We start from the raw sequence: 26,939 nt of genomic DNA on the forward strand, positions 1-26,939 counted from the left end.
CGTGGAGCTTAGATTCTAGAGAGAGACTGACAAATTGGTAGGAAAATATATCAGGTGGAGGTCAGTGCTCTGAAGAAAATCAAGGCTGGGATGAGTGAGTAGGGGATAGGAAGGACGGGAGCAGGGTTACTGCTTCAGACACGATGGGCAGGGAAGGGCTCATCGGGAATTTTAGTAGAGACCTGAAGGAGGCCAGGAAGTGAGTCGTGTGAATCTCTGGGCAAAGAGGCCCTAACAACTACAAGGCTGAGAGTTGCAATGTACTGAGAAGGGAATGACTGGAAAACCAGTAGGTTTGGAGGAAAAGAGCAATTTTGCTTTTGTTTGGTTTTAGATGCCAGTTGGAAATCCAAGTAGGAATGTCAAATTAACAGGTGAATTTAGTACTCTGAAGTTCAGGGGAGAGGTTGGGCTGAAGATAGAAATTTGGGGGTCATTATCGTGGTATTTAAAGGCATGAGTCTGCATGAGATGGCCAAGGGGGAGAGCACAAGAATGGAAGTGGCCCACGGACTCAGTGGGTTCTCCAACGTTCAGGGAGGTTAGGGAGGAACCAGTAGACTGAGAAGGAGCAGACGGTGCGGTAGGAGGAAACTGGAAGAGTGGTCTTCACAAACCATTCCCAAAGGGAGTGGTATCACACCACCATTTTATTATGCTCACAGATTCCGGGGTCAGGTGTTGGGACAGGACACAGCAGGCATGGATGGGCCTGCCTGGGGCCTTAGTTGGGAAGACTCACATGACTTGGGCTGACTCAAAATGAGCTGAGGGGCTTCTTCACTCACGTATTTGGTGCCTGGGCTGTGATGACTCGAAAGCTGGGCTGAACCAGGACAACATGTGGCTTCTCCATGTGGCTTGGACTCTGTCACAGCCTCGTGGTCTCACGTAGTCAGATTTCATAAATGAGGGCTCTGGATTCCAAGAGCGGTGTTCCTAGAGAACAAGGGAAAAGCTGCATGCCTTTTTTGTTTTGTCTTTTTCTCTTTAATAGCTTAATGGAGATATAGTCTACATACTATATAATTCCCCCACTAAAAATGTACTGTTAAATAGTATTCATGTACCCAGAGTTTTTCAATCACTACTACAGTCAATTTCAGAACAGTTTAATTACCCCCGAAAGGAAACCTTGTGCACATTAGCAGTCATCCCCAATCACTGCCATCTTCCCCCAACCTAGGCAACCACCAACCTACTTTCTGTCTCTATAGGTTTGCCTATTCTGGACATTTCATGGAGTGGAGTCACATGTAGAACCACAAGCGGAATCATACAATATGTGGCCTTTTGTGACTGGCCACAAAATCTCACTTAGCATAATGATTTTAAGGTTCATCCATGTTATAGCATGAGTTAGTATTTTATTCCTTTTTATTGCCAAGTAACATTCCATTGTATAGATATACCACTTTCTGTTTATCCATTCATCAGTTGATGGACATTTGGATTTTCCCACTCTTTGGCTATTATGAATAATGCTGCTGTGAACATTGATTATAAGTCTTTGTGTGGACGTATGTTTTAATTTCTCTTGTGTATATACCTACAATCGGAAGTGCTGGGTCATGTCATAACTCTATGTTGAACATTTTGAGGAACTTCCCAACTGTTCTTCAAAGTAGCTGCACCATTTTATGTTCTTACCAGCAATGTATAAGGGTTCCAATTTCTCCACATCCTCATCAACACTTGTTATTGCTTTTTGGTTATTGCCATCCTAGTGGGTAGTAATGGCATGACTGTGGGAGTTTTTAAATAATTAAAAAAAATCTAATTGTGGTAAAAAAATACATAACAAAATTTACCATCCTAACCATTTTTAAGTGTTGCAGTTTAGTAGTGTTAAATATATTCGCATTCTTGTCCAACGGATCTCCAGAACATTTGCATCTTCCAAAACTGAAACTCTATATCTGTTAAACAATAACTCCTCATTTCTGCTTCACCCCAGCCCCTGGCAACCACCATTCTACAGTATATTTGTGGTTTTGAATGCATTTCCCTAGTGGCTAATGATGTTCAGCATCTTTTCGTGTGCTTATTAGCCATTTGTATATCTGGTCAGATCTTTTGCCCATTTTTAAATTGGGGTGCCTTTTTGTTATTGACGTAAAAATTTGTATTCTACGTACAAGTTCTTTATCAGATATATGATTTACAAACATTTTCTCCCATTCTGTGGGTCGTCTTTTCCCTTTCTTAATGGCATTCTTTGAAGTGCAAAAGCCTTAAATTTTGATGTCTTAAGTTTTGATAAGTCCAACTTATCTATTTTTTTCTTTTGTTACTTGTGCTTTTGGTGTCATATCTGTGAAGGCTTTGCCTAACTTAAGTCACGAAGATTTGCTCATAGATTTTCTTCTAACGGTTTTATCGTTTAGGTCTGTGATCAATTTTGAGTTAAATTTTGTATTGGTACAAGGAAGGGGATTCACCTTCATTCTTCTGCATGTAGAAATCCTCAACAAAATATTAGCAAACCTGAATTCAACAATACGTTAAAAGAATCATATACCATAATCAACTGGAATTTATTCCAGGCATGCAAGGATGATTCAACATATGCAAATGAATCAATATAATACACCACATTAACAAAATGAAGGATAAAAATCATACAAACATTTCAGTAGATGCAGAAAAAGCATTTGACAAAATTCAACATAGATTCATGATGAAAACTCCGAACAAATTGTGTATAGAGGGAACGTGCCTCAACACAGTAAAGGCCATATCTGACAAGCCCACAGCCAACATCATTCTCAGCAGTGAAATGCTGAAAGCTTTTCCTCTAAGATCAGTAATAAGACAAAGGCACTCACTCTCACTACTTGTATTCATTGTACTGGAAGTCCTAGCCAGATCACTTAAGCAAGAAAGAGAAAGAAAGGCATCCAAACCAGAAAGGAAGAGGCAAAAGTGTCTCTTTTTGCAGATGATGTGATATTATATAGAGAGAACTCTAAAAGCACCACCCAAAAACTGTTAGAACTGGGGCTGGCCTGGTGGCGTAGTGGTTAAGTTCAGGCACTCTACTTTGGCAGCCTGGGGTTCACTGGTTCGGATCCCAGGTGCAGATCTAGCACTGCTCATCAAGCCATGCTCTGGTGGCCTCCCATATAAAGCAGAGGAGGACTGGCACAGATGTGAGCTCAGCAACAATCTTCCTCAAGCAAAAAGAGGAAGATTGGCAACAGATGTTAGCTCAGGGCCAATCTTCCTCATGCACACACACACACACACACACACACACACAACTGTTAGAACTAATAAGCAAATTCAGTAAAGCTGTGGGATACAAAATCAACATACAGAAATCAGTTGCATTTCTATACACTAACAACAAACTATCAGAAAGAGAAATTAGAAAGCAATCCCACTTACAGTTGCATCAGAAAGAATAAAATACATAGGAATAAATTTAACCAAGATCTGCATCTGAAAACTATGACATTGTTGAAAGAAATTGAAGAAGACACAAATAAATGGAAAGATATTCCATGCTCATGGATTGGAAGAATTAACCTTGTTACAATGTTCATACTACCCCAAGCAATCCTGCAGATTCAGTGCAATTCCTATCAAAATTCCAATGGCATTTTTCACAGAAATAGGAAATACAATCCTAAAATTTGTATGGAACAACAAAAGACCCCCAAAAGCCAAAGCGATCTTGAGAAAGAAGAACAAAGCTGGAGGCATCACACTTCATCATTTCGAAATATGTTACAAAGCTGTAGTAATGGAAACAGAGTAGTATTGGCATATGGATCAATGGAGCAGAACAGAGAGCCCAGAAATGAACCCATGCATATATGGTCAATTAATTTACGACAAAGGAGCCAAGAATATGCAATGGGGAAAGGACAGTCTCTTCAATAAATGGTGTTGGAAAAACTGGACAGCCACATGCAAAAGAATGACCCTAGACCACTATCTTGCACCAGACACAAAAATCAACTCAAAATGGGTTAAAGTCTTGAACATAAGACCTGAAACTGTAAAACTCCTAGAAGAAAACCTAGGGGGTAAGCTCCTTCACATTGGGCTTGGTAATGATTTTTTGGATTTCACAAAAAAAGTAAAGGCAACAAAAGCAAAAATAAACAAGCGAGACTACATCAAACTAAAAGCTTCTGCACAGCAAAGGAAACCATCAACAAAATGAAAAGGCAATCTATATATTGGGGGAAAATATTTGCAAATCACATATCTGATAAGGAATTAATATCCAAAATATATATGGAACTCATACAACTCAATAGCAAAAAGACAAATAATCCAATTAAAAAGTGGGCAAGGGGTGCTGGCCCGGTGGCTGAGTGGTTAAGTTCGCGCGCTCTGCTGCAGTGGCCCAGTGTTTTGTTGGTTCGAATCCTGGGCGCGGACATGGCAATGCTCATCAAGCCACGCTGAGGCAGCATCCCACATGCCACAACTAGAAGGACCCACAACAAAGAATATACAACTATGTACCCGGGGGCTTTGGGGAGAAAAAGGAAAAAAATAAAATCTTAAAAAAAAAAGTAATTATTTAAAAAAACAAAAGTGGGCAAGGGACTTGAACAGACATTTCTCTTAAGAGGATATTCAAATGGCTGACAGGTACATGAAAAGGTGCTCAACATCACTAATCATCAGGGAAATGCAAACCAAAACCACAATGAGATATCACCTCACACTTGTTAGAATGGCTATTATAAAAAAGATAAGAGATAACAAGTGTTGACAAGGATACGGAGAAAAGAGAATACTTGTGCAGTGTTGGTGGGAATGTAAATTGGTGCAGGCACTGTGGAAAACAGTATGGAGTTTCCTCAAAACATTAAAAATAGAACTACCATATGATACAGCAATTCCACTTCTGGGTATATATCTAGAATGAAATAAAATCACTGTCTCAAACAGATACCTGCACCCCCTTGTTCATTGCAGCATAATTTAAAATAGTTAAGACATGGAAACAGCCGAAGTGTCCATTGACAGAGGACGGGACAAAGATGTGATACACACACACACACACACACACACACGGAATATTATTCAGTCACGAGAAAGAAGGAAATCCTGCCATTTGTGGCAACATGGATGGACCTCGAGGACATTATGCTAAGTGAAATAAGTCAGACAGAAAAAGACAGATACTGGGGCCGGTCCCGTAGCCAAGTGGTGAAGTTCACGCGCTCTGCTGCGGCAGCCCAGTGTTTCACCAGTTTGAATCCTGGGCGCGGACATGGCACCGCTCATGAGGCCATGCTGAGGCGGCATCCCACATACCACAGCTAGAAGGATCCGCAACTAAAAATGTACAACTATGTACCGGGGGCTTTGGGGAGAAAAAGGAAAAATAAAATCTTTAAAAAAAAAAAAGACAAATTCTGCATGATATCACTTATATGTGGAATCTTAAAAAGAAAAAAGGGCAAACTCATAGACACAGAGAGTAGAAAAACAGTTGCCAGGGGCTCGGGGGTGGGGGAAATAGGGAGAGGTTGGCAAAAGGGTACAAGCTTTCAGCTCTAAGGTGAATAAGGTCTGAGGAGCTAATGTACAACCTGGTGACTATAGTTGATAGCACTGTATTGTACAATTGAAATTTGCTAAGAGAGCAGAACTTAAATGTTCTCACCAAAAAAAAAAAAGACAAATATGTAAAGTAACGGATGTGTTAACTAGATGGCGGGGATCCTTTCACTAAAAAAAAAGTAGAAGAATATGGTTGGAGAAGAATTGGAGGCAGCGCATAGAAACAATTCTTGAGAATTTTGTTATAAAGAGCAGGGAAACGCTGTGGTAACTGTAGGAGGATAGGGGTTTACTGGCGTTTAATTTTGAGATGGGAGAAAATAGCAGCATGTTTGAATGCCCTTGAGAATGATCCAATAGAGAGGGAAAAATTGATGATGCTGGGGATCATAGTAACGATTGCTGGAGTGATGTCCTTGACAAGGCAAAAGAACACTAGCACAGCTCCTTTCTCTGCATTTTCAGACTAACTTACTTCAGCCTCAAATTTGAGAAGTACCAGGGTTGGAGGTGGTTTGAAGTGTAGCAATCTGCAAAGTAGATGTGGGGAAAATATTGGAACTCAGTTTTATTTTTACCTGCATAGGAAATGAAATTTTACTAATCTTGGGTTAGCTGCAGAACATGTCAATCACTTATAAATAAATACGTGAGTTTGGAGGATGATTTAGAGTTGGAACTGGGGGAAGACTAAAGGTGGGAAAATCAGGATCGGATACTATCACAGTACTCCAGTTGAGAAACAATAAGGACCTAAGGACTTGATAAAATTTTTTTTTTTTTTTTAAAGACTGGCACCTGGGCTAACAACTGTTGTCAATCTTTTTTTTTCCCCCTGCTTTATCTCCCCAAACCCCCCCTGCACACAGTTGTATATCTTAGTTGCAGGTCCTTCTAGTTGTGGGATGTGGGACGCCGCCTCAACGTGGCCTGACGAGCGGTGCCATGTCCACGCCCAGGATCCGAACCCTGGGCCGCCGCAGCGGAGCGTGAGAACTTAACCACTCGGCCACAGAGCCGGCTCCAGGACTTGATAAAATTTTGATCGTAGAGATGAGGACTCTAGGATAGCTCTTACGCTTCTGGCTTGGGTAAAGTGAACGATAACAGTTAGTGGAACTGGGAGCATGTGTCTACTTTCTCCATTGGATTGTTGTTCCCTGGAGGCAGGACTCTGTCTTATTCATGCTTGTACCCCCTCAGAACACCATTCTTTTATTCAACAACTGCTTAGAGGGTCTTCTTTGAATTGGCTGCTGTTCTTCGTGCTAGAGAGCGAGGATGAACAAGATACGCAAGGTCTTTGCCCTCATGGAACTCACTTGGACGCATGGGGGCACTAACAATAAACAGTAAATAAAAAAATAAGATGATACTGCTTTTGCTACATACTACAAAGAAAACAAGCAAGTTAGGATGAAATTGTAGATAGGATGGTGTCAGGAAGGTCTCTCTGAAGAGCCTACAATTGAGCTGAGCCCTGAGGGTTAAGAGGGAACCAGCCTTGTCAAGAGCCTGGGCACAGCATTTTGGTGGAAAGAACAGAAAGTACAAAGTGAAAAAGAGCTTGGGTGTTAGAGGAACAGAGAAAGGCCTGTGTGACTGGAGCTGAATAACGAGGAGGAGACACGTGGATGGGGCTGGAGGGGGTCAGGCCTTTTTGGCCCTGGGCAGGAGTCAGGATTGTCTTCTCTGCAGTGGGGCATCATTGGAGAGTCAAAGCAGAGAGGTGACCTTGTCCACGCGGCACTTTTAGAAGACAGAGGGGGAAGGGAGGAATGCATTCCGGGACCGGGGGTAGGCGTGAAGTGCAGATCAAGAGTTCTGTTTTAGACATTTCAAATTTGAGATGTGATGTTAAGCCTGCCTTGTTTGTTTTATTCCATTAGGTGAAGCTCCGGCATGTCATCTCTTCTGTCTTTATCATAGCTAGGTCCTCAGAAGCTCTTCGAATCCGGACCAGGCATAGACTGAGTCGATTAGCCAGGTGAGCAGGAGGAGGAGGAATATCTCTCATGTACTTTCTATGCTCCAAGCACTTGGTGTTTGTACGAGTGATTAAGCTGTTGCCCCTCAGCTCCAAGCCCACCCCTCTGTGCTCTGCTTTGTGATGCTGGGGCAGACTCTGCAGACCACATTTGTGCTTTGCCATGGGCTCCCTATGAGGCTTTGCAAATCAGAGGAATAGAGGGGGACTGGAAGATCGCTTCTTCACCTTGGCAGTGGTGGTTGATTCCAGGAGCAGCAGTTGAATCCAGCTCGCACTTCCTCCAACATGGGCCAAACCTGCTTCCTCACCCCTCCCACTCAGGATACCAACCAGCCCAAGCCTCGCAGAGCGCCCCTCCTCAGAGCTCTGGGCGGTTCCACTCTGTGAGGTCCCTCTTCCAAACTTCCACGTTTTTGTAATTCCAACTTCTTTGCTTTTGCCCCAGCCCTGTGCATGGTAGCTGCTTCCTGTAGTGGCTACCTCTGAGACATGTTCATGTTCTCCTTTTGACTTTTCAGTTAACAACTCTTTATATTAATAATCTCTGACAAAAATAGTCATTATGTTTTCTGTCTCCTGACTGGGCTCTAATTGATACAATTAGATATTATCTCCTATAAGCTGGCTCAATTCACTAAAGTAGACAGAAAACCGAGACCAATTAAAGATAAACAGCCCATGTGACACAACTACTAGGTGGCAGAGTTGGGATTTGAACCCAGTTTTGCATGAAGCTTGGGTTCTTAATCACTGGTCTCCTTCCTGCATTGTCTGAAAAACACATGGTTTTTCAACATTGAACTGTAGGTACAATTTTAAAATTCTTTCACCTTTGTTTTTCTTGCAGAGAAGGATTCGCGCTGAGCTATCTCTTGCTAATCTTCCTCTTTTTTTCTTTTTCCTCCCCAAAGCCCCACTGCGTGGGTGTATATCCTAGTGGTAAGTTCTTCTAGTTCTTCTATGTGAGCTGCCACCACAGCATGGCAACTGACAGACCAGTGGTGTGGTTCTGCAACTGAACCACAAAAGCGGAGTGCGCTGAACTTAACCACCAGACCATCAGGGCTGGCTCTCTTTCATCATTTTTATTGCTTTTCTCAAGACTATTATCAGCATTTCCAAAAACATATCCCAGGCAACACTCTACTACTCGACCTGTGAAGAATGGGTTCTGGGCTCAAGTAAGTGTAGGACCTGCCATGCAAGATACTTTCCAGAAGAGGCACAATGAAAATTAGCATAATAAAGGGTCTGAGAAATCTTGCAATACAATTTAAATATGTAACTAGGCAGTTTCTCATAAGTTTTCTGCCTGGGAACAATCCAAGGATGTGGAAAATGTGGGCTTAATCACTATCTAGTCTGATGTGTCCCCTGCAACAATAGGTAGGACCTGGTTAGGAGAAAGTTGTTGACGCCAGTAATCGTGGGATAGTCTCATCGTACAGAGGTGCTTTAAAGAACATTGGAGAAGAAGAGTCTGACCTTTGTTTAGGTTATAGAAATATGACCTTCGATCTGTACATTTTAAAATTTCAACCATTTAAACCTGTGGACACGTTTCAATTGCACTTGTGGTTGAAAAAGATATTGGCAGTTCTTGAATCAATTATCAAGATGAAAATAAAGATTTGATGACTTCTAGAACAAGTAATTTTTACTTTCTCTCATGCCAATCTGTCACAAGTTATCCCTCCAAAACATCTAAGGTCCCACTTTTGTAATCCCGATCTATATAAATCCTGTAAGTAGGAGTAGTTTTACAATGATTGTATTTAACCTTCTGACTGGGTTTATTTGAAAATTTATCTATGATACCTTATGAGATGTTTTACTGTAAAAATTTTTAATTAACATTTCACATATTTATTTATTTATTTTTATTTCTTTTTAGATTTGGTTGCTAATATTTTCTTAAGTGGAAAAAGCATTTTATATAAAAATTCCAGATTTCTTTTTTTTTTTTTTACTTTTTATTAAGATTATGATGGTTTACAACCTTGTGAAATGTCAGTTGTACATTATCGTTAGTCATGTTGTAGGTGCACCACTTCACCCTTTGTGCCCTCCCCCCACCCACCCTTTCCCCTGGTAACCACCGGTCAGTTCTCTTTGTCTCTATGTTAACTTCCACCTATGAGTGGAGTCATACAGAGTTCGTCTTTCTCTCTCTGGCTTATTTCACTCAACATAATACCCTCAAGGTCCATCCATGTTGTTGTGAATGGGGCTATTTTATCCTTTTTTATGGCTGAGTAGTATTCCATTATATAAATATATACACCATATCTTCTTTATGCAGTTATCAGTTGATAGGCACTTACATTGCTTCACATATTTGTTTATTTTTAAGAAGTGTGAACCCATCTGCATTTGTGTTTGAAATTGTGGCTCATTTGCTTGTATTTATACTTTATTTAAATAACTGTACCAGTTAATTGTTTTGGATTATACTGTTTAGAAAACAGTCAGAAAGACAGTGTATCTGACTAAGTGTTCTAAAAACTACAGTTAACCCTTCTTTATCCAACTCCATTCCAGAGAAAGCTGTCTCAAAAGTTTTCTTCATGGAATAATAGTCAACCTTAGAAAGGAATGAGATTCCAATACATGCCACAACATGAATGAATCTTGAAAACATTATGCTAAGTGAAAGAAGCCCGTCACAAAAGAACAGTATTGTATGGTTCCACTTATATGAGGGACCTAGAGCAGGCAGATGCACAGAGGCCGAGAGCAGAGCTGTGGTCAGGAGACTGAGGGGACTGGGAGTGGGATTTATTGGTTCATGGGCACAGAGCTTCAGTTTGGGATGAAGAAAAAGTTCTGGAAATGGTTAGTGGTGGTGGTTGCACAAACAATGTGAATGTACTTCATGCCACTGAGTTTTACACTTAAGAATGGTTAAAAGGGTAAATTTAATGTTATGTATGTATATTTTACCACAATTAAAAAACCGTTTTTGGGGCCAGCAAGGTGGCATAGTGGTTAAGTTTGCACGCTCTGCTTTGGTGGCCAGGTTCGCAAGTTCAGATCCAGGGCGCAGACCTACATACCGCTCATCAAGCCACACTGTGGTGGCGTCCCATATACAAAAGAGAGGAAGACTGGCACAGACGTTAGCTCAGGGCCACCCTTCCTCACCAAAACAGCAACAACAAAAACTCCATTTTCTTGATGGAGTCAACACACTTGTCCAATTCCCATTCCAGTTTCGCTCTTGAAGCATAACTAATCCCAGCCGCTCACGGCCTGTGGGTAGTGGCATTCTATTTACCTGAAAGTGAGTTGTAGAAGTCTTTTCTCTGGAAGAATTCTCTAAATTGAGGCAGTGAAGAAAAGTTGACAGCTTGAAAATTTGACAGCGGTGAGAACTTGAGTGAAAAGTGAAAGCAGATTCCACAGGAGTTGAAGTGCTTTCCGTGAGACTGGCGCGCCCCGTGTCCCCGTGCCAGCCCGCAGCTAGGCTTTGGGCTGGGATTTGGCCATGATCCCATCCTGTAAGAATGTGCTGGGAAGACAGGGGATTGATGCAGGCAATGACCATTCTGTCCTGGGCTAATAGAACCCGGCTTTCTATCTGAATGGATGCCCCTGCCAACACTGAGCTAGTTCTCAGCTCCTTCTAAGGAGATCTGACCTCTAGTTTCTCTCCCTCACGGCGCTCCTGGGCCTTCCCCAGCTTGCCTTTCACTGCTGCTATCTTTGCAGGCCCAGCTCCTGATTTAGCATCCCCACATTCCATCTGTCACCAGTTCTGCAGTGCCTTCCTCCACATCTCTCTCTTCACCCCCTCAAATCCTCACTGAAGTCCTGGCAATCCCGTCCGAGGCTTTTGAGAGAGCATGTCTTTGAAGAGTGTTAAAGCATGTTCCCATGTGAGGCAGACCCAAGGTGTAAATTAGCTAAATTTGGGGCCGCCCAGTGGCGCAGCGGTTAAGTGCGCACGTTCTGTTTTGGCGGTCTGGGGTTCGCCGGTTCAGATCCCGGGTGCCAACATGGCACCACTTAGTAAGCCATGCTGTGGCAGGCGTCCCACATATAAAAAAAGTAGAGGAAGATGGGTACGGATGTTAGCTCAGGGCCGGTCTTCCTCAGCAAAAAGAGGAGGATTGGCAGCAGATGTTAGCTCATGGCTAATCTTCCTCAAAAAAAGAAAAAAAAATTAGCCAAATTAACACACTCTAATTTGTTCATACAAAGAAGGCAAATTCATATTTATCAAGTACCTGCTATGTGCCAAGCAACGTGCTAGTTATTCTCAGACCTCCTAACAAGATTATGAGAGCCAGCATTATAATGATTTTGAAATAATATTTTTAATATAGAAGCTACTTTACCATAGCTGTGCCCATTCTCCAGGAAACACCCTAGATCCTAGGGGCAAATATAGAGCTCCATCTGATGCAGATGCCAACTTGGCTCACTTTAATTCGGTCTTCAAACTTCCTCAGTCCTGGGCACTTCTGCTCAGCCATCCAAGTCTGCTCTTCTAATAGTCAATTACTTATCTACCTTTTGACCTGAGCAGTCTGCACGTGCCTGCACACACGTCAGGGCTCTGTGCCCTTCCTGAGTGCGGAGCACAGAGAAGCACCTGGGCTGCTCTCCTTCAACGGTTCTCAGCCTGCCAGCCATGCTTCCAGCTCTCCTAAATCCCGTTCCTCTCAGATTACTGCCCCACCATCTGCTCTTTCACTAAACTCAGTTTACAGGAGATTGTCTGGTATTACACACTGATAACCCTAGGAGGCTTCAGGTCCTTTAAAATATGCAACTTTCAAAAAAAATCTATGCTTTTGTTCACTTTTTCCTTGAAGCTATAAAGTGCTTTTTCATAGATCAGAACAGCTTCTGTGTAGACATTTCAGTTTTCTCACAGTGGTAACGGGTGGGGACAGGCCATTACCATTTGAGGGGCAGGTTCTGTAAGGCACTTCACATGCTCTGCCCTCAAGTCGCAAGACTCTGTGAGATGAGTAGTAGTATCTGCAACTTACAGATGACGAAGAGATTAAGTAAACTATCCATGGTCGTACAGATGGTCAGATCACGTTTGGAATCCCTTGTCCAATTCCCAGGCCCACTTTAAGCCAATGGGTAGTATGTCTGTTCCCAGAAGCAGATGCCAAGACAAGGTTGGATGCACACACTATTCATTGGGGTAAATGCCTGTGCAGGTGAAATGGGAAGGGAGCAGGACTAGGCAAGGAGAGCCTTCAGACTAGGACTGTGAAAGGAGAGAAGGAAGAAAGATTGGGTAGGAAAAGCCTCAGACCAAAGCACAGTTCTGAGAAAATCTCTAGTAAGTGGATGGCATGTCCCTGAGCAAAGAGGCAGCAGCTGGAGTTGGCAGCAGCAGCCTGCAGCAGGCTCTTAAAGGAGAGCTGAGGGTGCGCTTCCATCCATGGCTGCCATGGGCGGGAGTGACGGAGAGACAGACCAAAGGCTTATGGAAAGCACATCTTAATCGTCACGCCAACCAGGGATGCAATGGCCAATCGAGCCTCATCTAAACAGCCGCTAAGAGGCGTGGATGTGGCTGTGACCTCCAGACTTCTGAATTTCAGGGGACAGAAAAACCAGGAGATCAACTAAAGTCGCCAAGTTTTTGTTTTTATTTTTCCAAATAAAGACATAAATAGCCAAATACCACTTACTACCACAGTGATTTAATATAAGACACTTTAATACCCCTAAAATAGGAAGAGCATAATCTCAGAGTGAAGTCCTTTAAGTTGAATACGTTTAGAGCAGTGAAAAAAAAACTCTTCTTGCTCATCTGGCTTTGCTGCAGTTTGGGTGAAAACACACTCATAGACTGGGCACCAGGCCATGGACTGGGTCTCCAACTCTGCTGGAGAGTGTTTAAGTACTTTAATGTTTCTCAAAGTGAGGTCGGGGCACTGGGCCTGGGGTCTTTTGTGGCCCCTTCCAACCCTGAGACTCATTCCTTCCGCTCACAGGTACTGACTGTGAATTTCTGTGTGGTAGGTCTTTGAAGATACGGAGGTTCTAAGGGTGACTAAGGCAGACCCAGCCCCAGTCCTGTACTTGTAGAGCTTGAAATCTGTTATGGGCAGACAGATAGCAAAGAAGTAAATAGATGAATAAACGATGTAATTTCTGTTTGTGTTAAGTGCTACCATAAAGAAAGGGCCACTACTGGCAAGAGTGTGGTCTAAAAAGGCTCCTCTGAGAAGGTGACATTTGAGCTAAGACCTAAGGGAGGAGTCAGCCTTTTGAAGGGCTACATGCGGAGCCGGAAAGACATAATCCTCCAGGAATAGTAAGTGTAAAGGCCTTGAGAAAGGAAGGAGCTTGGCGCACTTGAGGAACTGAATGCAGGCCAGGGGGCTGCAGCATGCCAATGAGACTGCAAGGGGCCGCAGGCAGGGTCAGGCAGGGCCTATTTCCAGTGTGTCTGGGTGGGCGTCCACTGTGCCACTGCGACACCCTTATCTCGGTGACAGAGACCGCTTGTCTAACTGCTGCAGCAGCTCACAGGGAAACAGAGGGGGAGGTTGTTTGGAGAGAGGCGTCTGGGTGTTTCCCCAGAAACATCCGAAGTGACAGACTTACCCTAGCAAATTCACCAGGGCTCTCCTTTTTGCAGGCTAAAAAAAGAAAAGAAAAAAGAATTAGTCCATCTTTCAGGGGCTGACATACTTTCAGCAAGCTTATGAGGTTTTGGCATCCATCCAGCATGCTACAGGATTAATTTACAGCGAGAACTCACACTGCCAGGGTGCCCAACGCATGCACACTCCCGCCAGCACATTTCCATCTGCAGACACTCCTTGTGGGAAGGCATCTTCCAATCAGATTCTCAGGACTGGAATGTGGGGACAAGGACACGCTGGGGTTGTACCCGAGTGCCACCGAGAAGAGAAAGGTGCTGTCTTCCGTGTGGAGAGGGCCCCGCGGGCACTGCAGAGGCACCCCCTCCACTCTTGCTGTGGCTGACTCCGCTGCTTCCACAGGCCATCCTTTCGCATGGCTTTGCACACCTGTGCCCTGGTACTTGCCCAACTCTTCCGAGGTCGAGAATCACCAGAAGCTCTTGATAAAAATACAGACTTCCAGGCCGACCTCCAGAAGATTCTCTGTGGAAGATTTGGGTGAGGTGTGCAAAGATGGGTGGCTTCTCCCAGCAGTCCAGTGGATTCTTCTCAACAGTGTTTAGGAAACTCTACATTGAGGCTTTTCAGAGTTTTCCAACTCAGTGTTTTCCAAACTAGCCCGAGCACAAAATAACCTAGACCGTTTTCAAAGTATACAGATTCTCAAGCCTCAGCCCAAGTGAATCAAAATTACTGGGCAGGGGGCCAGGGAATCTGGATGTTTACTAAATACTCCAGGTGTGTCTTGGGACGGGGAAGTTCACCTGGGCCCTTTAAGACTCTGATTGAGTACATCGACAGAGGAACTTGGGGCTCTGCGTTTTAAAACAAGCCCCCAGGTGATTCCGACGCTCCAGGTTCACGGACCTCACTTTGAGAAACATTAAAGTTTGATATTACAATTCAAACCTTTGTTCTTAATGCCAAAGTGTTGACAGCATTTACGAATGAACTTGCACATCTCCCTACCTTTGCAAAGGCTGTTCACAAATCCCATCTCTGTGTTTTAAAACTTTTCTACCTAACTTTGTTTTTCAAATTTTTCTTAAACATACAGAGAATGTGAAAGGCTAGCCCACTGTACAGCCATTACACTCACCACCTGATGCATCGTCTGCCCCGTTTGCTTTACCTGCATGTCTGTGCAGGTGGTTTTTGCTGAAGGATTTCAAAGAAACTTGCAGACATCTTGACCTCTCACCCAAACACCTCCTGTGAATATCCTTGAGAAACAACAAAAAAGGATTCTCCTCCGTAACCACAACACCATGATCACATCTAACAAACTAACAATAATCGCCTATCAGCTAATTCCCAGCCTTCCTTCAAAATTTCCCCAATCGCCCCCCAAATGTCTTTTATGGCTATTTTTTCCAAACCTGGATGTGATCAGGGAGGATGCACTGGGTATGGCTATGTGCCTTTTGTCTCTTTGAATCTGAAACAGTCCTCCTACCATGTTTTCCAGGCCAGTTGTCTTGGCGAACGTCTCTCTTTCTGGATTTGTCTGATTGTTTCCTCATGGGGTTGCACTGAACATTCAAACATTCCCATACAAATACGCGTATGTCTGTATTTACAGTATATTTATAGAGAGACACAGGTTTGCTCTCTCCCACCCCACATAACCTCTTTTTCCCTCTCAAACTATCAAAATGTTCTAGTTAACAGAACATTTATTGAACACTTAGACTATATGCCTGGCACTTGTTTAAGAAATTTAAATGTATTAACTTATTGACGCCTCACAACAATGAGGTACGTTTGTTGCTGATGAAAATGAGGCAGAGAGTGGGAATTCATCAGTAAAAGGTCAAAGGGCAAGCAAGGATGGGCTGGGTTCCAAGAGTCTTGCTCTGGAGCTGGCTTTCTTAACCACAAAAATGGAATCAGAGCACACACGTTATTCTATGACTTTTTTAAAAAGCTTATTTCTAGGCCAATACATATAAATTTGACTCATCCTTTTTGACCTCAACAATTTATTGTAAACATCAACATACAGAAAAGTTGGAAGAAGTGAATAGTGACCACCTACATACTCACCATCTAGATTCTACAATTAGTGTTCCGCCATATTTATCTTATCACATATTACTTTACTTACATATCCCTCTATCCATCCATCATCTGTCATATTTTTGATGCAGTTTTTCCAAGTATGTCATATTTAAAAAATATGTATAAGATTGATGGTATGGAGGTTTGATAATTTACTCACCCATTCCTGTACAGGTTAAGTATTCTAGTGTTTTTTGTTTTTTTTTTTTAAAGATTTTATTTTTTCCTTTTTCTCCCCAAAGCCCCCCGGTACATAGTTGTGTATTCTTCATTGTGGGTTCTTCTAGTTGTGGCATGTGGGACGCTGCCTCAGCGTGGTCTGATGAGCAGTGCCATGTCCACGCCCAGGATTCGAACTAACGAAACACTGGGCCGCCTGCAGCGGAGCGCGAACTTAACCACTTGGCCACGGGGCCAGCCCCTTGTATTCTAGTGTTTTCTACTACAAACAACGCTGAAGTTAACATTCTTGTATTTATGCTTGTACTGCAGTATACTTTATAGTAATGATGCTTTTACGTCAGTAGGATAGAGTCCTAAAAATGGGATTACCAGCTTAAGGATATGACTAATTTAATAGGTACTGTTGGATCTCTTTTCACTAGCATACTGCTACTAGCAAAGTCTGGGAAGGCCTGCATTTCTTCTTGCTTTATCTTATTACTGCAAGGAGAAAGATGGACTGAAAATACTCCGACCTGAAGTTCTCAGGACACTTTACTGACACAAACAATTTCTAGACCTCCTGGCCCCAAGTGGATGCTATCAGTGTTTAAAATTTTGCTCATCTCTGTTGAAACTATTCATCCCATGAGCACCAAATCAGAAGGACCAGATACATAGCATCTTTCTGAATTTTCTGGCAGAATTTCTGCCTCTTATGGTCTCTCTCAACACTCTGTGGCCATCCCCTAGACGCACCACATATTGTGCCTTTTCATGCAGTGCGTGTGTGCCACCAGCATCCTTTGTGCTCCCCACCAGACACTGAGGAGACCCTGCTTCCTCTGCCACCTCTATATCCTCTGTTTGCCTGGTACAGTGACTTACCCTCAGTAAATACTTCTTGTTGAATGAATTAGGGAATGAAACGTGGGAGAGAAGTCCAGAGCAGCAGATAGTGGCCAAATGCTGGACCTTCTGTATTTCAGGCCAAAGAGCCTGGAACATATTCAACGTTGATTCAGAAACCACAGAAAGTGTCTGAGCTGGGAAGAGGAAAGACTACCAGTGAGGCGGGGAGAGGCGGTGATGAGGCCAGGACAAGACCCAGGGAGGAAGCAAAACAGATTCATGAGCAGTTCTTGGGAGTCGAAGACTTCAGTTTTACAGAACAGTTTCTTTAGGATACTTTCTAAATTTAATTTTAGTTAGTGGTTCTGAGCTCATGCAGTGTTTTGTTTTAACTTTTTCACTTATGGTAGAAAAATTAGAAAATATAGACAAATGAGATAATAATTACGGAGGATTATTATCTTCTACCATACAGGGAAAATCAACAGTAGTTACCATTTGGGTGTAAATATTTTTACACCTTTTCCTATGCACATATATAATAAAATCTATATTTTAATGTATAATGGATATATGAAAATTTATAAATTTCTTTTATATTAAATTTAATATAACTGTATATTAAATTTTCCTTATAAATTATATATGTATGGGCTTTTATGTTAGATAGGAAGCACCGTCTATCTTTGACATTGTATCCTGATGACGTGACACAGAATAAACACTCAAAATATATTTATGGAATGATTGAATGAATGATAATTATTCACTGTCATTTACCTCTGTGTGGAGATTCTACATCTTTTACTAATTCATATGGCACATAACTAAAGATCACTTACTCTCATGTGTCTATATCCAATGCATCTCTTTTTCTTGGTTTCTTACTACTGCTAGAAGAAATATGAATTTAAAACACACAGTCATGGGCTCCTTGAGACGCCTTATTGATACAGACAACACCTAGACATCTTCTTAAGCAGTGATTTATAAACATGACACTGATTTATCTGGAATTAGTCATCGTTGAAACATTTGAGTTATTTGACCAAAAGTATTATTCACTGAGCAGACACCAATTTCTTCCCTTCCCAGATTCCAGGGAAGAGAAAAGCAAATGATGTTGAGAATGTTAACTGGCTTGATAATTTGATCTGATCTTTTATTCACACAGGAGTCTTGGTGGAGGCACCATTGCAGACGCAGTCCCTGCCCTCTGTGTACTTGCTGCCTACCCCGGAGCCTGGCACCAAGTAGGCGGGGAACAATAGGTGTTTTTCAAGTGAGTAAATAGGAATATAGTGAACATAGACATATTAATAATCTCCTTTCTCCCATTTTTAAATTCCTTTTCCAATCGATGTGGATATTTAGTGCTTGTTAGCCACTTTTTTCGTTTTTTCTTAAAGATTGGCCCTGAGCTAACATCTGTTGCCAGTCTTCTTTTTTTCCTCCTTCTTCTCCCCAAAGCCCCCCAGTACATAGTTGCACACTCTAGTTGTGAGTGCTCTGGTTCTGCATTTTGGGACGCCGCCTCAGCGTGGCCTGATGAGCGGTGCCTGTTCCGAGTCCGGGATCCGAATGCGGAAACCGTGTGACCCCTGGAAGCAGAGTGCGCGAACTTAACCACTCAGGCACAGCCCAGACCCTACAACACTTCTTAGCTATCCATAAGAACTGGGTACAGGTTCACAAAAAACTCCACACAATACAAAAACATCTATTTAGCTGATGGCATTGCTTTTCCTCCTTCCGAGTCCTGACTTCACTCTCTGTGAGGAACAGTGGAGCAGCCCCCAGCTGGGTTTTCCCTTCACTTCCTTTCCCATCAGAGAAAAGCCTAGAGGCAAGGGAAATCACGAGTATTGTAAACCCACAAAAACAAGGGGACTGGTCACTCATGTCATGCTCATCTTCGTATTTCTTAAAAATAGCTCAAAAATGAGCTCAGTCAAGACCTTTCTCTAGGTCAAGCGCTGCTGCAAGAACTACAATCTTCCAGTAGGTGGCAGTATTTCTTTTCTTCAGCATAAGTACGATTCTTGAAGATTTGCCTTCAGATTTGTTTTTCTTTTTTTACTTTTACTATTCGTTTAGTGAAGTGCAGGTGACAATAAACAAGTTAATGAAACCGACCTTTCTTTCACTTTCTTAAAAAGAAATCGCTCTTGGGGGCTTCCAAAAGCTCCAGATTGGGAGCTTCTGCTTTGGCTGCAGTTGATCGCAAGGCACACACTTGCAAGCGTGGCAGGCGTGCCCGAACCCTCTCCCCTCTTCCTGACGGAAGTTGTGACTCAGGACAAGCTAATTGACAGCAGTGTCTTGGAGAAAATATGTCAAGCTTCTCTGCCTCCATAAAAACAAAACAAAACAAAAATCAAACACTGAGTCTAGAATTCTTGCTTTTAGGCCAAAATATTCATTAAATTTTGCAGGTATCTTTCCTGGCTGGCTAATAATGAATTTTTAAAAAGTCATTCACACACCCTATTTTAATGGTAACACTTAAGTTTTTGCAGCTCCACAAGACCTTTCAATTCCCCAACAGATGGTTAGGTGCTGTCACATGTCTGACACCAACTAAACGGTGCAGAAACTAGTTTTGAGGAAGGAAGGAAGCGAGGATTGAAATTCCAGGGACATATGCTGGAGTTGAAAGACGGAAGCGTTATTTAGTGGAATAATATCTCAGATACTTTATCTTCAAAAATACTGCCTTAGCGAGAGTAGGGAAAGCTGGGTCTGAGGCATGCGTTTCACCGATTTCTCAGAAGTACTTTCATAAATAACTCCTCGAGTTGCTGGAGAAAATGTTCGAAGGCTCAGTGTTTTCACTGAAAACACGGCGATTGCCTGGATTTGGTCAAGTCCGCCTGTGAATATTTAACTATTGTTAGAAGGTGCAGTGATTTTTAGGGTTTAGGGCATTTTAAACCACCCCTCTCCTTTCGAGACCAGCCGGGGCACCTTCCCGGCCCAGCTCGTCCCGCTCGGCGCCGGCGCCGCACGCCCCTCTCCTCTCGTCTCCCGCGCCGCGCGCGCCGCTGCAGCCCCTGCCCGGCCCGGCCCGGCCTCGCGCAGACCAGGCGGCCCGGCCCAGCGCTCAGACGCGCCGACAGGTGGCCTCGCCCGCCTCCGCTCCGGGCCCGAGCCGCAGCCCGCGCGCCAGACATAGCTCCGAGGCTGGCCCCCGAAGTCAGGCGGCTTCCCCGGGGAGAGCGAGGGGCGCGGGGCCCGCGGGAGGCCGCCGACAGGAGCAAAGGGCGTCCCAGGCCCGACCCGGGCGTGCGGTGATCCGGCCGGGCACTTCTCGCGCTCCTCGGTCCAGGGCAGCCAGACGCCCGCCGCCTTGGCACGTCCAGCTCTGCGCACCGCCCCTCGGCCGCCTCCGCCCTTCGCGTCCGCGACCCCCGGTACCCGTCCACGCCCCCAGCGGCAGTGACCCCAGGTCTCCAGCGTCCGCGGGCTAAGCCACTCTGCCACTCCCCGGCCCCAGTAAGGCCAAGGGGTCACCCGAGTCGGCGAACCCATTCCCAAGGGCGCGCGGCCGTGGCAGCACCGCCCCGCTCCAGCGTCCTCCAGCTCCCCTCCTGCCGGCGCTCCGGCGCTAGAGCGCCCCAGCCCCTCCAGGACACGCAGGCAGCAACTCACTCGGACCCCTCCCCTTCCCCAAACTTCTTGCCTCCGCTGGGAGGTTCCTCCAACCCGACCCCTCTGCGCCATCCGGCTCCTCCCTCTCGACTCCCCTCCCCTTTTCTGGTCCCCACTTAGGAATCCGCCCCCCCACCCCACCCCCACCGCCAGCCGGGTCGGGGATCCTCCCCCGACTCCCCCCGCGTGCCGCCGCCGCCGCCCGGGTTCCTCTCCCCCCGCTCGGGCGCTCCCTGCCAAGCCCATGATGTAATGGTGTATGTTAATCAGTAGCATGTGGGGAGCTCCGGCTCGGGCGGCTCAGTCCTCCGCGAGCCGACACGGGAGGCGGCCGCAGCGGCGGCCCGGACCCGCAGCGCCGCACTCCCTCCGCGCCGCCCGCCCCGACGGCATGGCCCGCGGCCCGCGCTCCGGGCGCCCCCAACCTCGCTGAGAGCCGCCGCGGCCCCGAGCCGCGCGCGGGGCCCCCAGCCGCCAGGATGAGCCGCGCCGAGGTGAGCTCCCCTCCCTTCCGCCCCCCGCAGGGGACCTGCGGGCCACTGGGTCCCCTTCCCGAGGACTTCCCCCTTCTCTCGAGAAGTTCTGGGAGCCGGGAAGCGCGATGCTGGGAGCGAGCCGCTCCTCGAGGGCTGACCGGGCTCTCCTCTCGGCCGCGGGCGGCCATCAGGACAGGGATAGGACGGGGGGAGCCCCTGAAGCCGAACTTTCTTCTTTGCGGTCGTTGGGGGGCGTGTGCCCGCGGCGCAGTCCCAGCAGAGCCGCCCTGTCCGCCGGGGAAGCGGTGCCGCGGGCTCGGGCTGTCTCTGCGCTCGGCGTGCGCCGGGGCCGCGCCGCCCTCGGCCTGGGACTCGCAGGCGCTGGGCCGGACAGACCCGTCCGTAGGCGGCGGCAGCGGGGGCAGAATGCCTAGAGCACACATGCGCCTACACGCACACACACACACACACACACGCACGCACACGCACGCACACATCTGACCGCTCAGGCGGAGCAGGCCTTCCGAGACCGCCCGGGGTGGGCTGGAGCGGCGCGGCGCGGGGGAGCCGGGGCTCCGCTGCGCCTCCGCCCGCTGGGCGCGGAGCTTTGGGTGGGGAAAGTTTATTTTTGTCTCGATCTGCTGCCGCGGCTGCTCACGGCCTAAATCCAGAGGGGCGCCTGGCGGTGGAGATGCTGGCTGTTGCTGTAGATGGAGCTGCAGCCACTCGGCTGCTTCTCCGGGAGGAGGAGGAGGAGGAGGAGGAGGAGGAAGGAACTGAGGCTGCCGCTGCCTCCGCCTCTGCTTTGCATTAGCCCCCGCCCCCACCCCCACCCCCGCGCCCCCCGCAGCCGCATTGCAAGTTTTCTGCGCGGGATTTGTTGCTGGCGCTGGCGTTCTCGGCACAGCCCCTGAGGCCACCCCGGGTTGGGGGTGTGGGGAGTATCAGCCGTTCGCGGCGGCAGCAACAGGAAGCCGTGGGGTCTCCTCCAGCACCTGGGAAGGAGACTTCTTGCCATTCCCAGAACAGGAATAGCTCCTCTCCGGCATCCAGGTGCAGAGGGGGCGGCCGGAATTGGGGGGCCCAGTCCCCCGCCCCTGGGATGCGCCCGTCTCCGGCGCGCTGCCTCGTAGCCGAGGTCTCACTGCAGCCTCTCTCTCCTTCCAGTGGTGATCGCCCTCGGGAATGCGGGTGTGAAGGAAGAGACCCGGGCCGCCGGAAATCACCATCCCGAAGCCGAGAAGGGGGAAGAGCATTCTCGATTCAGTTTGTGTGGCTTCTGGGGAGTTTTAAAAAAATCGTTATTTTTTAAGAAAGAAACATTTCCGCGCTACTGTCTGTCATCGCCTCTGGGGAAATCAGCCAGAACCGCGGGACCGTAACTGAACGGACGGCAGGGGCAGGAGCCGAGGCCGAACCTGCAGCGCGCGGCGCCGGGCCGCCTGGGGCTGCGGCGCCGCCGAACTTTGGGGCGGGCGGGCCAGGCCGGGCGCGAGGGGCTCCGTAGACCGAGGGCCGCCCCCTAACCATGATGTTTCGCGACCAGGTCGGGGTGCTGGCGGGCTGGTTTAAGGGCTGGAACGAGTGCGAGCAGACCGTGGCGCTGCTGTCGCTGCTCAAGCGCGTGAGCCAGACCCAGGCCCGCTTCCTCCAGCTCTGCCTGGAGCACTCGCTGGCCGACTGCGCCGAGCTGCACGTCCTCGAGGGCGAGGCCAACAGCCCCGGTAAGTCCCGCCTCCCCGCCCCCCCACCCCCCCCCACCCCGGCCCGGGCGGCCCCGCCGCCGCCGCCGCCCGGGGACCGGCCCTGGGCAGCCCCAGCGCCCCGCCCCGCGCCCGCCACCGCCCACCCTGCGGGCCGCCTCGGTGTTTTGCCCACTGCCACCTCCTTCGGGCCGTTCCGTGTGGTAACTACGGTAGCCTGAATGATTGATTTTCTCTCATGCAGTTTCCTGGGGAATAAGTCAGTCAGGTCACGTAGAGTCTGGATTTTTCTGGGCTTTTGCTTTTTCTTCATTTGGGCATCGTGGCTCTCTGAATTTCAGCTACACGTGAAGCAGCCCAGGACTGCCTTTCAGAAGCCAAGCTTTGATTAGGCTGTGGGAAGAATACATGAAAATCCATCTATTATTCGTTTTTCCCCACGGATAATCCAGTTTTAGAATAATATGTAGGTGACGCTACAGACTACTGAAGGGGTATTTGCGGTTCCGAGACTCCGTGGTTGTCCTTGTCTGTCACGACGTGATTCGTGTTGATATGCATCTTGTAGAAAGGGTGTCCTAGAGAGCAGGCAGGAATGGGGGTCCTTCATGCTTTTTGTTAGGAAACTTCACTGAATGTAACAGAATTGTTTCATATTACCCTGCTAGCGTTTACAGACACGTCGACTAGTGTAGAAAGGTAACATACGCGAAAGGTTCAGCAGTTTGCTATTGGCCAGCATGGCTGGTGACAGACTGAGAGAATGTCCTGGGGTTGCAGGGGGTGGGGTGAGGATGGGGGCTGGGGGGAGGGCCTGTTGGTTGTAATTTTGGATGGGGGAAATTCTTATTTCGTGCTGCAGCGGGAGGGTGAACAGAGCCCCCAGCGTTTACGCAGAGAAAAGATCGCCCGGGCCCCTCCAGCTGTTTCCTGGTAGAGCCGCCAGCCTGCAAGGCTCAGCAGAGGTCTGCCCTGGTGTTTGATGGCAAGGTCCAGTCCAGGGCAGCAGGGCCTGGAGACACGAAGTGAGTGTGCCATGAGGGCAGCGAGAGGAAAGCTGGCCTGCTCACTTCTCCCTGGAGTGGTGCTCATGATGCTGAAAACACTAGGATGGGATGTTCCCATATATAGCATCATTGGCTGGAAGTGACCGCTGGAAGTCCTCGCAGTCCTTTTCCTGACCAGACAGGACTGCACCCAGAGGATCCTGTGCTGCCAAGTATGGAAGGCGGTGCTGAGGGAATCCCACAGGCCCACGGGGAGTCAGTTGGAGCCTGACAGCTCACTTCCTTACTTAAAGGGCCCTTTGCCTTCATTTCTTCCTTTATAGCTGAAGGGCCAGCCTCTTTCATGAGAGTGCGGAAGCGTAACTGGGATGACCGATGGTCCACCTCTTACTTCCGTCCTTAATGTGACGGCGTAGCCTGGTTCACCTGCTTCATTTTGCTTTCTCGGGTTTGACAAACAAGGTTTATATAAATGTTTGCATTTTATAGAATGCACAGGACTTAAGTACAGTAGTTTATGTTGAATGCTTGCCTTCAGCGCTTGTAGGGATTGTTTAAAATAATGATGACTAATCTTTAGGTTACTCAAATGTTAGAGCAGCGTTTTTTCACTGTGAGTAAAGGAGAAGACTTTTCCCAATATGGCAGCAGTTTAGTAAGTGAAGAAATTAAATGTATGGTGTTAAAAACACGTTGTTTACTTTAAAGATCTTGTAATTTAGTAAATCAAGGAAAAAACCGCACTTCTGTATGTTTTTAAAAGTCATTTGGTAATTTTTTCCCCCCAAAAATTTTCTTACTTGCGTAAGATACCTACCCGTTCGTGCTGCTAAATGCTGTAGATGTACGAAATCCAGAACCACTGTGAAAGAAAGGTACGGACCGTTTCAGTCTTTCAACCTGGACATTTGCTTCCTTGGAAACCTTTGCGCTTGTTTTGTTGTGTGGCCAGGACAGAAATTCATTAGTGAGGTCGTGTGATGGTTTGGTTTCCTTCTGCCGTATGGGGATCCTAAAGAGCTCAAGGCGTCCGAGCCTGCCTGAGCCTGCAGCGCTGCTCTCCTGTGTGTCTGGAGCCTAAGCCGAGAACCAGGAAAGGGGCGGAAATGCCCACTCAGCAACCTGAATAGGTGGCGTAAAGTCTGGGAGAACACTTCAGACCGGCTCTCAGAACATACTCACTCTTATTGCAGACAACAATCCTAACATATTTTTAGTTTGAAAAATAATCCACAGCATATGAGGAAGGGCACATTCAGAATGGGGTGAGGGGCTGCTGTAACCAGTAGTGAAAAGTCACCGATGACGGCTTGACAACCAGGGAGACAGAAAAATCGTGACTTTAGACAGAAGAATTGGGAGTAAAACCCATGAGGGTTTGGAAACGTTAGGGTAGGAACCCTCAGTTGAGCCCACAGGTGTTACTTTATAACAACATAAAGCAATGACGGCTGTTTACCATCAATGAGAGTGAACTGCCCTGAATTATACGGTTTTAAATATGCTCTTTGCAAAGAGAAGGAAAGATGCCATAAACTTTGGAAATGTTGACCTCGAGATCACTGACCGCCACAGCTGTTCTGGTGTGAAGCCCCGCTGCCTCGGAAACCTGGGCTGTGTGGGGTGACGCTCGCTGGCTGCTGAGGTTGCCCACATCCAAATCAGCGTGTCTCCTTTATTTTGTCATCACCAATTAAACTAACACACGTATTTCTTCTGGTGTTGAGAGATTTTAAATCTTGGTAAATGGGAACCAAATTTGTATCTGGAGCTTGATCTCAGTATAATAAAAAATATAATTAGTATTAGTATGAACGTGGCTCTGTTTTCTCCGGTACTAACTTTAGATGGAGAGAGAATTCTTCACATTAAACGTGGTTTCTTTCAGATCCATGGGATGTATTTGATACTTTCTGACATTCTTTCTTTTCATTCTCTTGAATTTAGCATTTATTGAGAACCTGGTGGGTCACTGGTTCATCCTTTGCCCCAGGTTCATGGTCATCTGAAATCCAGAGAAGACAGTTGAGTCAGTCCCTGTGGATTTATCGTGTGTGTGTTTCCCTCCAGGTTTGGTCATGACCAGCTCTCTAAGTGGAGGCTGGTTTCCAGAACCTTCGTAACCTTAGATAGGTGCCCTTCAGCCACAGCCCAGGTTAACGTTGAGACTTGGGGCCAGTCTCAGTTTGTCGATGACTGTTTCTAGGGCTTGCAGGTCATGTAATACTTAAAAATGGCAAAAATGGAACCCACTGACTTTACCTGCAGTTCCCCAAAGAAAAATAGGTTGTGTGGCATTGTTTATTTATGATGTTTGTCATGTGGACTTGAAATATATTTTCCAATGGAAACAGTGTAATAAGTGGAGATTTGCAAGTGAATCCACAAAGACTTATTAACTCACAAAACAGTGTGTATTCTGTGGGGAAATTGCATATGTTTGTAGTAAATAAAGGACAGAAAGTTTGTTGCTTTACTTATAATTAAATACAAGAGAAAGGATTATTGGAAATGGTGGTGCTTGACACAAAACTAATTGTGGAAATTGAAAAAGACTTGTGGGCGTATTTATTCTCATCGGAGGGTAAGGATTTTGGTTCTGTGATTGTTATGGTCTTTAGGTTTCCATAGTGTAGGTGTGCTATACCCCGAGATGCTTTTTTAGATCACAAATGGCGTGAAAGGAAAGCAGAAGGATAGAGGTTTTCCTGATGATACTGGCTAAGATCTTGTTTGTAGTTCTTTCTTTCATTTATTCATTCAACGTACGTTCTCTGACTGCCTGCTATTTTCCTGGCCCTGTGTTAGGCAGTGGGAAAACAAAGGTAACTTCTTATGTTCCAGTGTCTGGTTCATAGATACTCAGTGTTGGGTAAATGACT

The 26,939-nt window shown here is 46.2% G+C and overlaps 1 protein-coding gene and 1 long non-coding RNA gene across 7 annotated transcripts in view; one reads left to right on the top strand and one right to left on the bottom strand.

The window, feature by feature from the left end:
* Positions 1 to 629: 629 nt before the first annotated feature.
* Positions 630 to 10,962, bottom strand: LOC139045688 (uncharacterized). The gene is made up of 2 exons (XR_011504585.1): positions 10,800 to 10,962; positions 630 to 939 (listed from the first exon to the last, which is right to left on the bottom strand). It is a non-coding gene; the product is annotated as an uncharacterized lncRNA (long non-coding RNA).
* Positions 10,963 to 21,073: 10,111 nt separating this feature from the next.
* The window catches only part of SAMD4A (sterile alpha motif domain containing 4A), a 202,874-nt gene continuing 197,008 nt past the window's right edge, over positions 21,074 to 26,939 (top strand). For 2 of the 6 annotated variants that reach the window (XM_070513660.1, XM_044773613.2), the window contains exons 1-2: positions 21,160 to 21,365; positions 22,515 to 23,071. Coding sequence is in view for 4 of the 6 variants with exons in the window: in XM_044773613.2 (XP_044629548.1) it covers positions 22,876 to 23,071 (196 nt within the window). In the remaining 2 variants the exon portion in view is untranslated. Of the gene's footprint in view, positions 21,366 to 22,117; positions 22,401 to 22,514; positions 23,072 to 26,939 lie in introns of those variants that run through there. The other 4 variants (XM_044773616.2, XM_070513657.1, XM_070513659.1 and 1 more) reach the window with 4 other exon arrangements.

Source organism: Equus asinus, chromosome 7, assembly GCF_041296235.1.
Source record: "Equus asinus isolate D_3611 breed Donkey chromosome 7, EquAss-T2T_v2, whole genome shotgun sequence".
NCBI classification, from domain to species: Eukaryota; Metazoa; Chordata; class Mammalia; order Perissodactyla; family Equidae; genus Equus; species Equus asinus.